This window comes from Anser cygnoides, chromosome Z (assembly GCF_040182565.1).
Source record: "Anser cygnoides isolate HZ-2024a breed goose chromosome Z, Taihu_goose_T2T_genome, whole genome shotgun sequence".
Taxonomy (NCBI): Eukaryota; Metazoa; Chordata; class Aves; order Anseriformes; family Anatidae; genus Anser; species Anser cygnoides.
The window spans coordinates 54,574,929-54,595,957 of record NC_089912.1 but is presented as its reverse complement, the minus strand read 5'-3'; the positions used below and the strand labels follow the sequence as shown (position 1 = coordinate 54,595,957).

The following is a 21,029-nucleotide window of genomic DNA, read 5'->3' as shown; positions in this document are numbered from 1 at the left end:
TTCTGAGGGCAGAACGGGGTTTTACCAGCTTAGGACGTTTTTGTTGAACCAGACAAAAGAAAATTGACTTCCTGAGGGGCCCCCGTGCCCCCACCAGCGGTCTCCCGAGCAATTACGAGGACCCTTCAGAGCCGGCGCTCGGCCGCTGCGTTTGGCAGGCAGGAATACATTTAGCAGGGACGCAGGCGGCTCCGCGGGCCGGGGGCATACCGAGGGACACCCCCGCCGCCTGGCGCCCCGTCACGGCTCGCAGCCTCCCGAGGCCTCCGCAGGCACGGCACCACACAGCCGGCCCGCCAGCGCCTCGCGTAAAAAGTACGCGCGAAGAGAAGTTCCCTTCAAGCGCGGCCCGTGACGGCTGAGCTGAACTATTTCGCTCGTTAATTTGGATATAACTCTCAGGGAGCTTGACTCTTCCTCCCCCACTCTCCCAGCCCCGGCCGAGGGCAGGGGCAGCGCCGGCAGGGCCGTTATAGTGCCGGCGGACCGGCCAGGAAACCCTGCAGCGGGAACCCCAACATGGCGCCGGCGGCGGCGGCGGACCGCCGGCGGGCAGCGAACCCCGCCGAGCGCAGCCGAACCCCGCCGAGCGCAGCCGAACCCAGCCGAGCGCTGCCGAGCGCAGCCCCGCCCCGCACCGCCCATTGGCTGCCGCACGGCCAGTATGCAAATGAGCCCGGCGGCCCCGCTGCGTGCGGCAGCCGCCAGGCGGAAGCGGAGAGCCGCGGCGGGGCCGGGGCGGGGGGGGGGCCGTCGGCGGTGTGCGCGGGCACGTGTGGGGACGGGCACGTGTACATAGGGGCATGGGTATACCCATATGGGCATATATATATATATATATGGGTACGCACGCGTATATATATACACACATATGTGTACATGCACACATATAAATACACACTATATATAATACATACATATACATACACCACACACACACATATGTACACATACACACATGTTAAAATAAACTATTAAATCCTCAGCCTCTCCCGCACCGCGTTCAAGCCAGACCCCAAAACGTGCGCCCCAGACTTGCAACTCTAGACGACTGGGAAAAGAGGCGGGGGGGGGATGAGGGGGCTAAGGAGGAGGAGGAGGAGGAAGAAGTGGGGGTGCCCACCGCCCGCGGATGGTAACTTTACTGCCTCTTCCCCGGCTCCAGCCAAAAATTTTCTTCCCGTCCGCTGCTGTACAGAAAGCCAGCAACAGCAACAAAACCAAAACAAAGCTAACAGCCAGCCTGAGAAAAAAAAAAAAAATATTTTTTTTTCCTCGACACCCCCCCAGACAAAAGGCAGAAGGCCACTTCCGGAAATCCAAACAAAACAAAAGCAAAGCAAAAACAAAAAGCACAGAGCCCTTGAGAAAAAGAACTGATTTGTAACCTGGGAAATGTGAGGCCAACGGCCCGGTGGTGTGTGTGACAGACTTCAAGATCCCGTTTGTTTAATGCAGTGCGCTGCAATGGTATGCGGCGCTGGAAATTATTTATATCCACATATATGTGTAATATATGACTTGCTTGGCTCTTGTTTTTTAATTCTTCCCGGCTGAGACTTTGTCTCTGTGGTTTCAAAGTGGATGTTATACCCTCTTCTTAAATGCTGATACTACTTCTGTTTTACAGGATGAGATATAAGTGGTGGATTGTTTATATTTTGCTATTTTGGCAGCTTTTGTATATGGGTCACACTTTTATGCCAGGAATCAGTTGATGGGAGTTTGCGTCCAAAAGTGCTGAACTTGGCACATTTCCTGCTCCAACTTTCTCCCCCTCCCCCTGCTTTTCTGGCAGGCAACTATCAGTTAAATGCTGAAAAGGATTAATGCAAATGCTACTTTATTTGTACCTTGCAGACAGTTCTTTTTCCTTCTCTCTTGTTGGTGTAGATACTGTTTCTTTACTGTCATTTTAATGTAATATTTTCTCTCTGGCTGTGTTGGTGGTTTTGGTAGTTAATGGGCTGCAATGTTAATGTATAATGTTGAGGAAATGGCATCGCCATTGTTTATGGTCGGCTAGATAAATTGTCTGGAGCCTTGTGCTGGTCTCTTTCACACTATATTGCAGGATGCAGTGTTCGGGTGGCATTTCTGGCTTGTTTTTTAAGGTTACTTCAGAGGGTTTCTTTTTGTTATCCCCCCCCCTTTCCTTTTTCTTTTCCTTTTTTTTTTTTTTTTCACTGCTGTTTTGTTGTGGGGCCTGTGTGTGTGTTTTAATTCATTCCTTTCTCCTGCGTGTCTGTGTGTATGTGTGTGTGTATGTCTGTCTGCTTTCCCTCTTGTCCTCTCTTCGCCTGTGTGTCTGGGCCACATTTTAATGCACAATATCCCATCCATTAAGTTGTGGTTGAATGCGGAGTGTGTGAGGACTTGGCAGCTCTCAGGTTGAAGGGGGCGGGGAAGCCCGTTTCGGCTCTGACACAAGATGCCGATGTGGCGTGATCTGAATTATTATTAGGGCTGCGAACATGGCCATCTTCTCCTGCTGCTGGAAATCGCTGCCATTGAACTTGAGACGGGACAGACAAGATCTCCAACTTTTTTTTTTTTTTTTTTTTTAAGTACAGTAGCTGGCAGGGAAAAGGCGCCAAAACACACAAGATTAAAGTTCTCTGAAGCAGTCTTGTGCTGCTATCCTTACGATTTTAACTTTGAATTGCAAGGAGAAAACAAAGCAAACAAACAAACAACAACAACAAATGGTTTTTTTTATTATTCTAATTTAGACAGACATTTAAATCCAGCTTCTGCTCCTCCTCACCCCACTCCTAAAAAACTGGCAAGTTATAAAAACTGGCAAAAAAGATGGAGGTGAAATCTTGTTCTTGCTGCTGCTCTTTACGTCCAGAGCATTTAATATCAGAATATGTTATTTTTTAAAACAGAATTTACTGTATTGGGGTAAGAGGGTTTCCATTCCTTTGTAAGGCTGAGAACATGACCTGCAGCGAGGACAAAAACTGCACAGTTGTGTAACCCAAAACGTTGTGGTTTACACAGCTTTACACTTGAGGTTTGATGTTTTCATTTGCTGGTCTGGGAGCTGTGGAAAGCTTGAGTATTATAGTCCCCGTCAAACCGTATGTGGACAGAGGTCAAGCGCACACACCCTTCGTATATATATGTGTTTCTGTGTAGAGCCAGTAGTGGGTTTCTTTGCTTCTGCTTGTGTATACACATGCTTGTGTCTGATCGTGCATTTATGCAGTTTGTATACAGAACATGTTTCTTCTGAACACTGAGGAAAAAAAAAAATATTACTAGTAAATATTATTATATATAAATTTATAGGTGTGATACTACACTAAATCAAAAGTTTTAGTGATTGCTGTTCGCATTCCAAAGGAATCATAAATATCTTACAAATTCAGCCGCATATGAGATAAATCAAGACCTCGTAAAACAGTGTATTATCAGTTTGCTTATTTAGCTAGTTGTGTTTCTTCCCTAAATGTTTGCTACCCAACTTTTTGTGTGTATATATATGCTAATGGATACATATACATCGGTATGCATGGAGGACAGAGCTCCTGTACATCAGGATACTGACCAAGGCTGTGACTGTACCAAACACAAGTGAAACTTTACTTTGTAGTTTAGTGTGATGGTACAAGAAGTCTCGCAAGGCATGAAGGCTAGTCATATAGGTAGACTCACCATTAGCTAACACTATGATAACTTAATGTGATTTGGGTTATTTTTTTTACACACAGTTGACACAACCTATATTTTACTTGTGCTGCACAGTATTTATATGTACACCTAAGTATTTGTGTATCTAATGGGTATGTGTGTGAAAGCTGCATTTTCTAACCATGGGTTAAAAAGAAGTTAATAGTATTGCTGTTAAACTGGATGTAAAAAGCACTGTAAAGCTTGTCTTTTAGATCATGGGGACCTTTTAAGTAAAAATTTTGGCGTTGTTTCTCTGATGTTGAATCTTTTGTATTAAATGCTGCATATCTCAATCAAATGCCCCTGATTTTTGCATTGGAATTTTCATGAAAATATGATTTCTTAGAAGTTCAGCATACACGTGTTCAGACAGTCAACCCAATTGCCCACTTGTATCTTGAGAGAATCTGAGGTTACACATTTCAGCATTAACAATACCTCTCTCTTTGATTTCTGATGTATAATAATAGTCTTGTGCTCCAAAACTCAAAACTGTTGAGTAGTTGTCTGGACAAAGGGCATCAGCTGAAACTCTGCTTTAGGAAGTATATCAGTGGCATAACTGGCCTTTCTACTTTTTAACGTCATTATCTCTGAAGTTCAAGGGCAATGCCATTTCCCAGCATCTGATAACGTTTGCGAACATTGTCTGTGACTGAAGGAGGTGAAAACAATTTCAGTGCAAGTCCAGGGTACTAAAATCTCTACTGCCAGCTAAAAACTGCTCCAAAAGAGCTAGGGTGGGTGGTGAGGATCAAGACCATCTGTCCCAGGGTTGATGTGAGTAAGGACTTGGAGGCAAATGGACAGCTTTTGCACAAGGTCTCTGTGCAAGCCTAGGCCCAGACGCTACAGCTGCTGTCACAACCCGCACCGTGCCCACCTTGCCTCCTAGGGGACGTGCAGGAGAGGATGGTTCTGGAGCCCCGTTGGGCAGGCAGCTCCATTCCCCTCAGCATGCCTTCAGGTGTGGGGCCTGCTCCGTCTTGTCCCAGCAGCACCACCACAGGCTGCAGCGCTCGGCTCCCCATCCCCTCCTGGTCTGCTTTGGGTTGGGATGCAAAAGGGCTCCCACCCGTGGGGACACAAACCCAGCCTCTCCGTGACTTCCCCTTGCAGAAAGCGCCCAGCTTGGTGTCTTCCCTACCTCACTCCTTGCTCCATTTGCTTTGTTGCCCTCGTCTTTCCTCACTGCCAGGACTCTGCCAAGCATTTCTTGCTGTCAGTTTCTGCCTCAAAGCTGGCCCTTGGCCTGGACCTGAGAGGATGTGGGGCCTCCTGTGAACCCTGCCTGGGGAAGGGCAGGCTTCTGAAGCCTCTGCAGCTCTCAGGGCAGCCGACGTGGGGCTAGGGTCTCACCTTGGTCCTCGTGGAGGAGTGTGAAGGAGGAGGGGGTTGGGGAGGGCTTATTGTGGCTTTAGATCAGGTCCGCAATAACGGCTTGTTGTGTAAGAGTTCAAGCGCTCAGAGAGGTGTGTTCAAGGACATCAGTGCATTTGTGCCAAGGGGAATGTCTTTTATGGTAAATTAACTCCAGTTAAATTGAATATTTATTCAAAGGGAAACTCCGGTATTTAAAGCTGGCGTTATCAGCTTTTTGCAGTGTCTGGGTGAAGGAAGAGATGATAGGATTTGGGGGGTATTCTCCACCAGATAGGAGAATAAATGTGCTCGCTGTCGTTAACCCCGAATTTGCCTCATCCTTTCCCGCCCGAGTGCGTGCTCTGAACTTGTCACTTATTAATGTGGTCTGCGGAAAGGAACAACCGTGGGTGCCGGCTGAACCCTGCAAATCCGAGGGGACTCTGCAAGTGCAGCCAGAGTCCGAGGTGCGGGGCGGACCCCGCAAGGGTTAATGCGCTGGGCTCTAGCTGTTTCCTTTGACATTACCTGTCTTGCACGGGCTCTCTCTTTCCCCCGCCCTTCCCCCTTCTCCTTTTGGTTTGTAAATTTATGTGAATTGCAGCTGGTAGACTTGGCAAGCTCCCCTCATTAAGAGCCCTCTTTGAAAATGGGCTGTGTTTGAGCATTTCCCTAATGAGGACAGGACGGGGTTAAAAAGTGACCATTTCATGGTTGACTTGAACCTGCCTACTTTCCTTGATGTGTCGTCGTGAGATGCCTGGCGTGAATAAACTCTCACTTTGGGAAAGAGGAAGCCCGTGGTCCCTCCAGGACACCGCAGAGCCGCCACCGGCAGAGGCAGCGCCGGTGCCGGGTGGAGGCACACGCCGCGTCCCCAGCCCCGCCGTGCATTCAGGGGCACACCGGGCAAGTTCCCTCCGCCGAGCCTCCTGCCTGGCCAGAAAACGCGTCCCGGGGCTGCAGCTCCCTCGCTGCCGCGGGGGCCGAGGTCGTACCCCGAAAGGGGGAAGGAAAAGAACCCCCCCGCAGACGGCAGCCCGATCCCCCCCAAATCCCCACCCCGTGCCCCCCTCCCTCAGCCGCCGCCGCAACTTTTTTTTCCCACCGGAGAGGGAAGATGAGGGATGTTTGCAAAACGTGCTCGTTCCTTCTGCGGCGTTAGGTGGTGATTAATAAAGAGGGAGGGCAGGGGAGGGGGATCCGGTGGACAAGGAATGTGTTCGCAGGAGGAGGAGTGTAAGGGATGATTGTGTAATTAAATAATTACAAAAAAAAAAAAATACTTAAGTCTCATTTGGGGAGGGAGCTGGAACGGGGTCCAGAGGGTGTAACCGGTGAATTTTTCAACTTCCAAGTTTTGAACAGTGAGAGGAAAAGCCAAGGGGGAGACTGCGCGCGAACAAATAGGGAGGGAGAGCGAGGGAGAGATTTATCGTTTGAATTTTCAAGAGATCATTTTTATTATAGTGGGCGTTTGGAAAGCAGTCTCTTAACATTACCCACAGAGAGCGGGAGGGAGGGCGGAGGGAGCGGATAGGCAGAGGGAGCAGGAGGCAGCGGCAGCCGCGAGAGGAGCCCGGAGATTGCGCGCTGCGGAGCTTTTCCGCCCTTGGGGGACGCACACGCTCGCTCCGGCTCGCTCCCGCACACATGGTCGCTGCCGTGCAAAGTTTCGCCTGCCATCGCTCCGGGATTTTCCTGCGCCGCTCCGGGCTGTAACCTTGAACTTTCGAGAGCGTGGTGACAGTGCCATAATAACCCACCATAACCCACCACCAACTTCTTAAAAAAAAAAAATAAATAAAAGAAAAAAAAAGCCAAACAAAAAAAATCCTCCCGCCCACCCCCCACCCCCCCCCCGCTCGAGTCCTTCCCCCCTCATCTGCAAAACAACCAGCAGCAGCAGCAGCAGCAGCAGCAAAACCAAGACTCCTGCGCCGCCGACAACAAGAGGGTTAAAAGTGTAGATTGGATTTCACCCCGGGAAATCTAGCACACGGAGTGAACTTGAATCTTTGGCTATTTAAGGAGGAACGGGGTTTGTTGTGAAGTTGTGATCCAGGGCAGAGCCCCGTCCTGATTGATTTCATCTTCCTTGAGTCTCAGATGACTGTAAAATGAATAGATGAAATTATTCCTTTTTTGAGGCTTTTTCTTAGGGGCTCTCCGGGCAGCGTGGTCTCAAAGCGAAGTCATGATGTATTCTCCAATCTGTCTCACTCAGGTATAGACACATTTTGTTTCATTTCATTTATTTATTCGTTTATTTACTTATTTTCACGTGCTTTTTTATATTTGTGTGAGTTGTTAATGAGTCATTGCTAGTAGTGGTAACGGGTTAACGCGCAGTTGTAACTGCTTGTCAGATCCAAACTCCTCTCGCAGGAGGGGAATACTGGAGGATCAACTGTACCAGGCCATTGTTTTGGGGAGATCCATTCAAAGTGTCACTCGGAGACAAATGCTGTTAATTGCTAGTGCATAAGGAGTCAAAGGTTAACAGAATGGAAATGAGAGTAATTACGCTAAAAAGCAGGTTCGAGAAGTATTGATTTGATTGGAATCAAACGCTCCGCGGTCTTTTCAGCCCGCCGGCGTACGCGGAACCTAACGAAAGCCTTTAAAAGGAAAAGTGCTGTTTTTGACCGAAAAAAAAAAAAAAAAAAAAGGCAGTGAGCGCGCTCTTGGCGCGAAGTGATCCCGTCTTAGGCTTAATTAGCGGCGCGCAGCCTGCCAGCGGCGGGGGCGAGGGGGACGCGGCTGCCTCCCGGGCGCGCAGCATCCGCGGCGGAGCGCGGGGCTCACCGCGGGGCTCACCGCGGGGCTGGCCGCCGGCAGGCAGCGGGGGCAGCGGGACGGGGCGCCGCGGGTCCCGGCCGGGGTCCCCCCGAGCGGGTTTGGGGTCTGGGGGCCGCGAGGTGCCCGGCCGCGACCGCCGAGGGGAGGTCGCCGCCGGGGCTGCGCTGGGGAGGGGGCGCCCGGCCGGGAGATGGAGGGGGGGGGGGGGGGGGGGTGAAACGCCGTGGGCAGAAGGCAGAGGATAGTTTTGAGAAGCTTTTGTGAAAGTCTGTCTTAGGAGGATGTGATGTAAACTGATTAAGCGATAGCGGCTTGCTTCCACATTGGCGCAACAAATAGCTAAAGAAGGCGAAAACGTGCGAAAGTGGCGTCTCGCGCTGTACGGTAATTAAGCGGGCAGCGACGCGCTTATAGCTGCACGGCGAATAAATAAATGCGATTTAAGTTATTCGACAATTAGAAAGCATTGTAATTCAAAAGGACTGAAGTATTCATAAATTGTGAATGAAGATGGAAACAACGATAAGGCTTATTCAGTGATTGGATGCAGTCCTGTAGCTTTTTGGCTGACACATTTTTTATTGTTTATATTTTGTTTGGCATCTAAGTGTGATTGACTTAGATATGGATATTTTCAGCAAGTAAACCTGAGCGTGAGCGGAGCAAAGCTGGAAAAGTTTGCTGTAGAAATATTTCTTCCTCAAAAGAAAAATTACTGCATGTGGCAAGCATTTTGTCTAGCAGATACACGTACGCTTGCGGGTACACAGAGAAATAATTGCTTACCTTCAATTAGCAAAAATCAATTCTGTGTGGCCTGTCCGTCCTGTGAAATTACTGACAGGCAATGAGACCTCTGTCCTAGGTTATATTCCTTACAGTACAACTTAACACAGAAAACACGCACGTTTTCACTACCACCACTAGCACGGCGGGCAGTTCATTTTGTTGTTTTCTGCTCTGATGACATTTTTTCCCATATCTTTGCCTTTTGGACTCATATACAATAGATTTCCTCACTTTTCACAAATCTATGTTAAAATACCATACCTAGGTGCATACAAAAACATAACGTTATACTGCTGCAGTCACAGGTACAAGAGAGCGATTCCTGGCTTTCGTGTTAATAACTTCTATCTTACATTTTGTAATCCTGCTATATCATCTGCTATGTAGGAGCAGTTCACACTTAGAGGCACATGTATGGAACAGAATTGCAGCAGTTTGATTTTAATTTGGATTTTTTTCTCTATCTGTTTCGAATGATAGGAGTGGTTTTGAAATCGTCTTTCCTCTCCCCAAATTAAAAATTCAGATTACGTTGGAAATGAGAATGTATGCTTTCCACTATTAATTTATTTAAAGCATAAAACTGATGAATCTTATTTTGGCTTAGAACTGAGTTAAAACAGTACTGCCAAATTTGTTCTCTCTATTGTTTTCTGCCTCTCTAAGGCACTACACAGATGCATGTTGACTGTGATAGGGTATGCTCAGTAGAAAATATTTTGGTAAAAGTTCTAAACACAGAACACCTGTTTGGACCAAGCTAGTGCACAAGCGCCAGTTCCGTTTGTGCCGATAGAACACTGAAGCACCTTTCAGAAACAAGTCAAAAATTCAAAAGTGCAGTTTTAAGACAGCACTTGGCAATTCAAATGTTACCCATCACTGTTTCAATAAAAGTTTGGTGGATGTAAAATAACTTCAAGGAAGAATGAATACTTGGCAGAAGCACTTTAATTGGAGGGTGGGGGCATGAGGGTCTTTTTCTCTGTCCCCCACGTCTCTTTCCCCCTGTTTGGGAATGAGTATTAACTACATTTATCTCTCTTGCTGAGGCATGATAGGATGCAGTTACCACATGCCTTTAAGTGCTTAGACTCTTGTGATATTTTTACCACGTTTATTTTTATGTTATGGTGGTCCAGGAAACTCAGAATATGTAGCCTTTTTCTTTTCGCTTTATAATATGTTATTTCATTATGCAAAAGGAAAATCCACATGGGGAAATTGAGTGCATGAAGTTTTTGCTGTAAAATTTCTAGACTTCTGCCTTGTATACTTGTTGTATGATCCTAGGCTCAAACTTAGATGAATTGATATAAAGTTTATAAGAGCAGAAAATATGAGAGTGGCACTGCATTTCCCCTTTACCTATTCCAAAAAGAAAAGCTGGCCTATCTATCATCATTATAATACAATTAGACTACTGGTATTTTTTACTTTATTTACAAACTACATAGTTATCCTATAATAACTTCCATTTTAATTTAAATTGTCAGTGCAGAATGGTTCACCTGAGCCATTTGATATGACGTTTGAAAATCTTTCCTCCATAAATCACTCTATTGCAAGAGCAACTATGGCACATGGGTAAGTGCCACATAAAAATCATTTTTCAATATTGCTGTATGAATATTAAAGGGAAAAATCAAATTCTGTAGATAGCTTTTTAGGAGGTTTAGTGGAGAATGTGTGTGATTAATTGCAAATATCCATTTAGGATCATTTTTATGGGCACTTCTTCTTGTCAAGTAATGTTTCATTTGAAAGGACTCCAGATGCACAATGAATCTCTCACAGATATCTGATAATATTGCTTTAGAACAGGATGTTCTTTGCTGTCTTTCTCCTTCACACTCTTTCACATATATTTATAGCTTTAGGACTTAATGATATCCTGAAAGAAAAGCCTGAATACAGTCTTAAAAAGGTTTCCTTCCCTTTTTTTTTTTTCTTTCTTTCTTTCTTTCTTTCTTTCTTTCTTTCTTTCTTTCTTTCTTTCTTTCTTTCTTTCTTTCTTTCTTTCTTTCTTTCTTTCTTTCTTTCTTTCTTTCTTTCTTTCTTTCTTTCTTTCTTTCTTTCTTTCTTTCTTTCTTTCTCTCTTTGAAGAGGAAAACATTCAACCACTATTCATCCACTGGATACTGAAATTTAAAAACAGTAATTTGTCTATATAAAATTTTCATAGATATGAAATGCTATTGGTTATTATTGGTAACACAATGTGCAGCACCTGAAGGTGAAGCCATTCTGGAAGAGTTTGCCATGTCCATCTTAAAAAAGAAAACTAGATCTGCAGTTTTTTAGTAGTGTAGAATTTCCATGTTAATTATATTGCCATTTAAAGTTATAAATGTTGGAGTCTGTTTTAGACATAGGGTAAATTATTGTACTTGGGCAAAAAAAAAATTCTCTCAAAGCTCTTAATCCCTCTGTCTTTTTCCTTGCCTCACATTTAATCACAGATATTAGAATTTTCAAGATGTGAAGGAATTCTGTTTTGCTCAGTCTAAAATTAATTGTAAGGATTTTACACTGAAAAACCTTCCTCCTTATGCTTAGTTAAAATTTTATTAACATGCTCTGATTAAGATGACTTTCACGGGTGAAAAAATAAACTTTCTCTAGTAGTTAGAATTGAGGGGGAAAAAAGCATGGCATTGGAAAGCGTATGAAGATAGGGAAGTCTTATCATGGGCTGTGGTTACTCAAAGCAGTATTGCCTTCCCACACAAAGAACAGATTGTGGTTTAACTCTTTCTATGGCCTAGTTTCATGTGCCAGTATAGTATTAGAATTGTTCAAATCTCTGCTGGAAACTACTAGTCAGTTTAATTATTGCCTTTGTGACTTTGTCAAACATCGTACTGTAGTGCAATTGTTTATGTGCTGAATTATCTTCTAATATTCTCTCTCCCCCCCTTTTTTTTTATTATTATTATTTTTTTCTCTGTGAAGGTAACATGGGCATAGGGAAACGGCTTGCAACTTTTGTGTTGTTTTCTGTTTGATTTGAGGGTGGTGAGGGAAGAGAGGTAACCAGCTCCAGTAGGTTTTTACCATTCAGGAAATTTTAAAGTTTGTTTGAAATTTGAAGATTTAAATACTAAATTCTTGGCCTGAAGCTTCTACAATGGCAGTCTGAACTCTCTATAATTGAGACCATTAGTTATACTTTCATCATTTTTTCCCTAATGGAGTTAATCAACCTACTGATTAAACATAATTCATTCCCTGTCTAGCAACATAGCTAAAATATTAGTTTGTTAATTGTATTCTTGAATATAATTGTATAAAAAAGGTTCACTTTTAGTTTGATTGCACCGTGCCAGGCAGTATGATGAACAATCTGCATGGTATTTAAAACTACATATGCCTACACACAGAAAGAGAGATATCTCCCCTAAGGTCTCCCTTGCAAACCAAAATACAGTAATGTTTGATAAGCAGATCGCGCTGTTTTAAACAGCGGATTTGTTCACAGAAGAGGCATTAGTTTTTGGGAAAGGCCTATTTAGATATTAACATGGATGTGTAGGATGGTACTTTAAGCAGACAAAACAAATTAATTTAATTGCTATAGGATGTGCATGTAGACGACAACTAAGCATTACCTCCTTAATGCAATATACATTGCTGCTAGGCAGAAGATAAGAACTTTCAGGTGCAGCCAGATGATAGAAAGGGATATTTTGGAACTGTAAATAAATTGCATGGGTATCACAAAAGCAGTATTTGACCAGCGGTGCACTCGTAATGTCACTCTGCCACAGCATGCAGGAACACAAAGAATGCAAAGTTTGTGCCAAGTTGCCATTTTTCATTGTACACCTCAGATTGATTTTTAAGGGGTTTAGAATAATTGCCACACTCATGTGATCAGTTAACAAATTAACTGACTCTGTGGGGCTTCAAAACCCATAGTAGAGCTGCCAGAAGAAAATTAATGTAATTTTTGTTCTCAACTTCGTAAACTTTTATTTTACAGAGTTTGGGGGTGGTGGGAGGGAAGCCCGAAGAGCTGAAAGTACAGAAGCTTCTGTTCAGGATTTGTGTACGACATGCTGTGTCTTTTCCCCACTTTCCCTTACTGTATACTGGTTTCTCTAGTTACCACCACTGGAATGGTGCTGTTTCAGTGCTGGAATGTTGGACGTTTGATAAGAAAATGGATCAAGTTTAATGGCGCATGCTCTTTGTGCCACCAGCAGTCTCTTGCTGAGAGCATGCTCCAAAAGCGGGAACTGTGTGGCATTACACTGAGCATGTATATGCTTTGTGTTTCTGTGCCACAGAGAAGAGAAATGAACTGTGGCATTCTCCTCAGCGTTCTGAACATTTCTGCTCAGATTTTTTAAAACCGTATAGTGTCCTCTTTGCACAATGGTACTTTTCTTGTTGTTAGCCCTTCACTCAGATATTTAAACGTTAGAAACAAAACATCTCGATAGCATCTCTTTTAAATGATGTAGTCTTTATAGCATTGTGGGATGAAGTGAGGGGAGGCATACAGAATAAAATCTTCAAAGGGTTCTTTTAAAGAGTGAAATATAGAGAAAATGTGATTCTCTGTGTACTTTTGTCTGTTGCCTGATAGCGATAATAAATGCGTAAAACGTATTATGCAGAATTTTGCAACAATTTTAACTAACTATTGAGTGTTTATTCTCTTCGTCTTGGATTTCACTTTAAGATTTTCAGAAATCTTTCTTGATGATGCTTTGATTATGAGAGCTTACTGACTTTGAGTTTTCTTCCTCTCTTTTGTTTTTTTTCCCTCCACTTCTTTTCACAGGATGAATTTCACCCGTTCATTGAGGCACTTCTTCCACATGTCCGTGCAATTGCCTACACTTGGTTCAACCTCCAGGCTCGAAAACGCAAGTACTTCAAAAAACATGAGAAACGAATGTCAAAGGATGAGGAAAGAGCAGTCAAGGATGAGCTACTTAGTGAAAAGCCCGAAATTAAACAGAAGTGGGCATCCAGGCTCCTCGCCAAGCTGCGCAAAGATATTCGCCAAGAGTTCCGGGAGGATTTTGTGCTCACGGTGACTGGGAAGAAGCACCCATGCTGTGTATTGTCCAATCCTGACCAGAAGGGTAAGATTAGGAGAATCGACTGCCTGAGACAGGCTGACAAAGTCTGGCGTCTGGATCTAGTCATGGTGATCCTGTTCAAAGGCATCCCCTTGGAAAGTACGGATGGAGAGCGGCTCATGAAATCCCCACATTGCACAAATCCAGCACTTTGTGTCCAGCCACACCACATAACAGTATCAGTCAAGGAGCTTGATTTGTTTTTGGCATACTACGTGCAGGAGCAAGGTAGGAAGCAGATTGTTGTGTTTCTATGTTAGTATGTCAAACTCTGATTCTGAGTAGCCCTGTTTCCCTTATGGGCTCGCTTCCAGTGAAACATTATTCTGCGGTCTCTATACGTAATGTGGGTACATATCCTTATGTAAATCAGCATGTATACATATATACACACATACACACATACTCCTACAGACCTGTGCAAGTGACACGTATGTTTGACATATGTCTCTTGTTCTCTTTCAGGAGAGAGTAGGACATACCAGAGTAGTACTTTAGTTCCTCTGAAGCTGCCTTTTTAATTTTTTTTTTATTTTTTAATTTTTTATTTATATTATATATATATATATTTGTGAAAAAGGGGCACAATATTGTGTATTTTTTCTAGTAATGACTTCAGAAAACATTCTTCTTCTCTTTAAAGTTTTTGTGTGTCCACAACCCACCAGTATTGTTAGTAACAAATGCAGGTATGTGCAATTGCACAGTCACAATAAATAATATAAATATTTATTCTTGCGTTTTCTTTTACAAATAACCAAAAATTCATCTTTAAGTTGATGATTCTATTTTAACTCTAAAAGCAATTATAGAATTTCTCATGACTATTAAATAAAATATGAAAAAAATTTAACACAGGAATGCAGCTTAGTAAATACTTAGTAGTCAGAATTACAGCATACACTACTTTACGTTTTATTCATATTTTATATCATTAGCTCATGTTTCCTATCTGAGTTTTGAAAAACAAAGATACAGCTTGTAATATTTATAGAGAATTTTCCATAAAAAGTATATTTTCATAATCACACGAGTATAATTAATTTTATTTGGCAGATAATTAAAATATGAAAAATCACAGAAAAGCTCCTTTAACTTAGTTTTATGGAACTAAAATACAAACAGTGCTTCTGGTAATCATATCTCAGGGAAAAAATGCTACTCATTTTCCATATTCACATAACAATATTCATATGCAGGTCCCCCAAAATCGTAAATGGCTGTAAGTAGATAAAGATTTTCCTCTGATCCTAAGCTTTCTGAAAAACATTTTCTCTGCGTGCATCGTTTGGGTTCTTTCTGCTGATTATATCATCCTCTAGCCATCTTTGTATTGCTGGCTGATAAGCAGCAATAAAACATTTCTTTTTTAGCCGCAGATCTAAACTAGGGAAAGTTTGAACGGCTGCAGATGGTGGGCCATTTTACAACTTGGCCTGGTAGTAGGCAGAAATGGCCTGCAGAAGGGCAGATGGCAGGCTGTTATCTGATGCCCGATACGTAACTCCGGATCTAACCGAAAAATAAACTGAATGGATTTTATTAGTAACAAAAAAGTGAAATCGCACGTCCTTTCAATGTGTACTCATTGTTTTAAAGAACAGATACACAAGACAACCTTTTTATTTTCAATGAATTTTTCTGTTAGAAATTCAGACATGTAAATGGTGCACTGTGTTCTTGTGAACGTATAAATAGTATTCAATTTTATTATTTATTCCTCAAGAAAAAATGCCTTTTTTTTTTTTTTTAATCTTGTTTGTATTTTATATATTTTCTCTCCACAGCAGTAGACAATGTACTTAGAAATTTTGCAGCAACTTTAAGTAGTTGCACAGTGTGGTAAATCTGATCCTCAAAAGCATAGAAAATAAGTTTTCTATGATAGCATTAAACAAAATATCTTAATTACAAAATATTTTTAATTTCAAATTTCCTTGATGAAAAAAAAATAGAACACTAGTTTGAATGCAAATATTGCAAGACATAGCTTACTGATTAATTCTAATGGATATACCTATCTGTAAAAGTCAAAATTACAAAGAGAGGCAAAATAGCTTATGTAACTCTTGAACCGAAGAAGCTGTGGTCAGGGTACTCACACTCTTGATTTTAAGTTGTTGGAAGCCAGTAACTTGAAATGGGGCAAGAAATTGAAGGGCATAGGTGATTTTACTGTTTTAAATGGATTGAGAATATGAGATTATTCAAAATATTTGTCTAAACGGAAATGAGTAAGATAAGCATGCTGTGATATTATAACTTCCAAAGTTACAAGAAGCTACTTCAGGAATATATGGGAAGATGAAGCTGGCTAATTTCTTTGTACCAAGCCACCCTTAGTAGACCCTTTTGTTTATTGTGAACCGCAAGTATTTTGTATCTCTCTTGCTGCTTTACAGTTAATCTTCTGTTAACATCTGTTGGCTCTCTTCTTGAAGAAGTCATATTAAGTTATCTTTGTATTTTTATCCCGTTTTGTCAAAAGTTGACTCTCTGTCCTCAGTGAAAGCAGGTTAATTGTGGCACTTTGCAGTGCACTTGATTAAGAGCACCAGGCTTTGCAAAAGATAAGCATGTAGTCAACCAAAATACTGCCTTTTACACATGCTGTTTTGCTTTTTATTTCTGTTTTGGAATACAAAACCCGCCTAATAGTATCGTATAAAAACTAAGTAGAGAAATAGAAACAATTAAGTTACTGAATGAAATATGAAGAAGGAATTAGTGCACAAAATGAATAAAGGGGCCAAATAGTATGTTTTTTGTTGCTTTAAAAAAGAAGATTAGGGGAAAAAGGAGGAGGAAGGATGGTTTGAGTGCCAGTGATGGTTGCCAGTGGCACCAGGATTGGCATCAGACCTTCTTTGTTTAGCCTAGGATGCCTGTGATTTGTTGGTTGGCATCCGCATTGCAGTGCAGAGTAATGTTACAATATATTGACAATTTCCAGATCTAGAAGTGTCAATAATCCTTTCAGTTCCTAATAAAAAGAGCTTCTACTTCCACATCTGCCTTGAAGGATGAAATAAAGACTGACCTATCAAGTTCTGTCATTGACCAACTTCACCTGGTTCTGCTTTTCGCTCACCTCCCTCAGAATTCAACATCTTTTTCTCCCTATTCCCTTTCTACTACCCTCTTGCACTTTAGGAACATTTTTTTCAAAAAAAAGAGGCTTGACATAGGTTGCAGTGCCTTTGACTGAAATGGAGGAACAAAATGGGAGGCACACAGTGATCAATGTTTAGACTCAAAATAATTTTAAATCATAATACATTTCTACAGGGCTCTGCCTGTTTTGTGTATCAAGTCCACCCTCCCCCCTCACTGAGTTTTTTAAAAGCCCAAACCTTGAAAATGCCACAAATGTTGTTTCTAATGACAAAAATGCCCCCTCCCCCCCCCCCTTTTTTTTCTAGCTAGCATCAGAGACATTTTTGTTTGTTTGTTTTTCTATCATTTGATATGAAATGCATCTGAGTCCATAAAATCATTTGATGGTATTTGACTCAATCAGTGCAGCGCTTAGGCTGTGTTCCCGTTGCTACAAGAACCGCCATTTTGTTTGTCAAGTGCCAGGAGGGGAGAAAAAAAAAAGGCAGACAATGTGCTTGATGCCAATAATGGTTGCCAGTGGCACCGAGGTTGGCATCAGACCCTCTTTGTCTAGTTGCTGAATGCCTTTGATTCGTTGGTTGGCATCCGCATTGCAGTGGGCACATTGGAAAGTTTTTGACAATCAGTGAATGAAAGCTGCGGTACTTGTTTGCTGCAACAGAACCCAGATAATATAAATCCCTTCTTCTGATAGATGTTTTGCTTAGTCTTACAATGGCTGATTAAAACAATAAATAAAAAAAAATCCATTGCTCTTTTTCTAAAACATAAAATATCTCATCACAACGTATCTTATCTGCAGAATTCCTAATCCTCATGTTGTCTCTGCTGTTTTTCTTCCTTACAGCATAAATAAAATTCAAAGTTGATGTTAGATATTTTAGAAGATAGTGAATGAAGCACAATAGACCTTGAGAAATATTTTGGGAGCTTAAAGAACTGAAGAAATTGTAAATGTAAATGGTAAATATTTTTAAGTCTTTCAAATGTGTGCGCCTCTCAGAGTACATTTCTCAGATCAGTCATGTTGCTGTTTACACTCTCCTTTGTCCTTTTGCAAGACTGATATAACTGGGGGAGCCTGCATCCCCAGCTCTTAATAAAATCTGAAGTTGAGGGGAGGATCTTTTAAACTATCCAAGAAGGAGAGCAGAAAATAGATGCAGATGTCCTTCGTCTGGTACTACTGAGGCTCTCCTGATTTTTTAAAGTTCTTAAAACATCAAGACATAGTTACAGTTCCAGCTGCAGGATTTCTGCTACCAGGAACTCTGCAAAAAGGCTAAATCATTTCTGCTGGAAGTTTCCTAGATAGTTAGCATTAATATTGCTTTCCGGTTAACTGCTATTATCTCGTTAATTAATAAGAAGGATTAGCAGCCCTACCCAAAGGGCTGCACAGAAGGAAGCCTGGCCTACGTGAGCCCCCGGCTCACCAGACTGTGTCCTATCTCTCCGGAGGTCACGGGAAAAAAGGGAAAAAGGAAGGATAGGAGGGAAAAGAAAGAAGGGGAGAGGCAGGGAGCGGGCTGGCTCCCCACAGGCGAGGTAGGGGAGAACTTCTCCTGCGAGGATTCATCTGTTGGGCCACTGGGAAGCATGCAGATCCCAGGAGAGAGAGGGCCGGCTGTGTGCTGGCAGGGAGCATGCACCACATGGCTGCAGCCGGCTGCCGCATCGAGCAGCCAACGCGGGCTGTGCCAGGTTTGTCATGCACGCCGTCACAATCCTTTGGCCAGCACCTCTACAGATCGTCTCAGCCCGAGTGCAGGCATTCCCAGGCTGCACCTGCATGGATCCAAAACTGCTTCCAGCCCAGCTAAACGCTGAGGAATCAGCAATCCCTTAGTGAGCAGGGATACTGCCTTCTTGCTTTGGCGGTGCTAGCGAGGCGTGCGCGCAGTCTTGTGTTGGACAGTGTGTCCTCTGTCCAGAAGGAACTGCATCTGCTTGTAAAGAGCAATGTATCTGAAGTGTAGGAATAGGCAAGCAGACTCCTGGTGGGTCAATGCCTTGATCCTGTTGTCAAACTTTTTGAGTTTTGTGAGTTTATTTTTAAAGGGAACTCAAATTTTTGAATATGTCTGTGTAGTCGTTCTTATATCACACTTCAATTTACATACAGTAAGCATAGAAAACTGAGGATAGAGTAACATGGTGATAATACTTTTTCACAATGGTAAATAATGTATTTTTTTCTGTTAGTTTGCTGTAAGTATAAAGAATGCCATGTAAAATTGTACCCAAAATGATTTTTTAAACAGTCTCCTTGTATAATTCCTATAATGTTCATACATCTAAATGTCACAACATCCTGAAGAGTTGTGGACAGGGGTTTGCATTTCTTGTGTGCATTTATGCTTCCACACACAATTAATAAATAAATAAATTTTTAAAAAAAAAGAGGGCCTAGAAGAATCAATCATTCTGTTGCATTGCTGATTGTTCCTACTTCCATTAACTTGAATGATTTGCCTCCTTCTGAATACTTTATATGGGAACATACAATTGAACATTTAACCTGTTTTGTAGAAGGATATGTCAAGGCACAAGTAATTTGCTGGAGTTTACACGGCAAATTGTTAGTTGCACTGGGAACAACAGGAAATAGAGATTATTACTGCCTGTACCTTATAGGTGTCTAGATGCTCTTGAAGCCTATAACTTACATGCTGAAATGGCATGCTGATCCCTTGCATTAAATTTCAATTTGGAATCAGAGAGCCAGTGCAGAAGTAGAGGTAGGAGTTTATGTTTTGTTTGTTCTTGTATGAGAAGAGCTTTTTGTAGTTTAAGAAACTGATAGGGAACAATAAACACTTAAAAAATGTTGGATTACTTTGAGCAATTCCCTTTTATTCAGGCATACAGAAAATATAATTTTAAAACACTGCTTGTGTCAATTTAAAAAGACACCTTTTGACTTCTTTTCTAGTTTTCTAATGTAAAATGTAGGATGACAACTTTGTCAAGTATCTCAAATGTGCTGAAAATTACAGACAGAAAAGATATTTGTCATTAAAAGATGGGCGTTATTTTCATGTGTATATGGGCATGGGGATGTTTTTCAATTGATGATTATGAATATTTTGTGTATGGAGACAAAGGAAAATAAAACACTTGAAAAGCTCACACATCAGTCAAACAGTAAAAATGAAGAATTCAAAATGTATTTATTTTTTGTTTTTAATTTTTATTTTCCTCAGAACAGTGTTGTGGGTGATATGACAAATTCATGAGAAAGAAATGGGAAATTTTAATATTTAATTTACTATTGCTATCAGGAATGAAATATATATGCTTTAGGAAGGAGCCTTTTGCTTTTTGTTTATTCTGTTTTTTCTTACTTGATACACCAGGGAGGTCATTTTCACAGGGTTAAATGATATTAATTGTGTTTAAGACAAAGGAAGCTTACAGTTAAATAAATTCCGTGCAACTAGTTGAAAATTTAGAAGTTAGCATTAATTTATGAATCACATTTAGATAGACAGCAAGAAGCAATAAGTAAAGAACAGAAAAGAAAACAGAAAATTCTTGCTTCACGGTAATTTCAGACAGAAGAATACTGGGAACAAAAAAAAAGCTTCTAAACTGTAAATAAGGTCACTAATTCATAAAGGAAATACTTCAAATAACAGCAGAGGTTTATGTTTTAAATTTCTTATTTTTCATGCATATTGGATTTGTTGTAACTGAAAACTTTATAAAGTAATTAAACACTAATACCACTGGATGTTGAATTTTAAAACTTATTGCACCAGGTTGCTGTCAAATTGACATCTTTTTCTAGCTTTCCTATCTACCCTGCTTTTTCTTGTCCTCCTCCTCCTGCTGTTAGTAGAGGAGTAGTGTAGAAAGCTTGAGGACTGGTGGCCCTGCCGAAGCTCTGGTCCTTGGAGCAGTATACCGCAGTGCCAGGCACAATAACCCAAGAAAATTCTTTAACAGTTATGTTCCAGCCTTAACTGCACAGTGATGTGTTGTTTTGCTTTAATCACTCAGGTGGGATGATTTCAGAATAAAAAAGGCTAATCTAACTGAACGAACCTAACTTTGATTTTGGGGTGGAGAAGAGACCCCTTATCTGGAGACACTTTTCATATGTTAAGTGAATGTGACAAAGGAAGAAGGCTTGTGCAATTAGCAAGTTTGTTTGACAAACATAAAATGAGATGT

The 21,029-nt window shown here is 41.8% G+C and overlaps 1 protein-coding gene across 10 annotated transcripts in view; it reads left to right on the top strand.

Moving 5' to 3' along the window:
- The first annotated feature begins 6,918 nt into the window (after positions 1-6,918).
- Positions 6,919-21,029, top strand: part of NFIB (nuclear factor I B) — a 188,810-nt gene continuing 174,699 nt past the window's right edge. For 3 of the 10 annotated variants that reach the window (XM_048049800.2, XM_013193548.3, XM_048049806.2), the window contains exons 1-2: positions 6,924-7,270; positions 13,427-13,958. In XM_048049800.2, the coding sequence (XP_047905757.1) occupies positions 7,241-7,270; positions 13,427-13,958 (562 nt within the window). In that variant the 5' untranslated portion in view covers positions 6,924-7,240. Of the gene's footprint in view, positions 7,271-12,875; positions 13,018-13,426; positions 13,959-21,029 lie in introns of those variants that run through there. The other 7 variants (XM_048049803.2, XM_048049798.2, XM_048049802.2 and 4 more) reach the window with 5 other exon arrangements.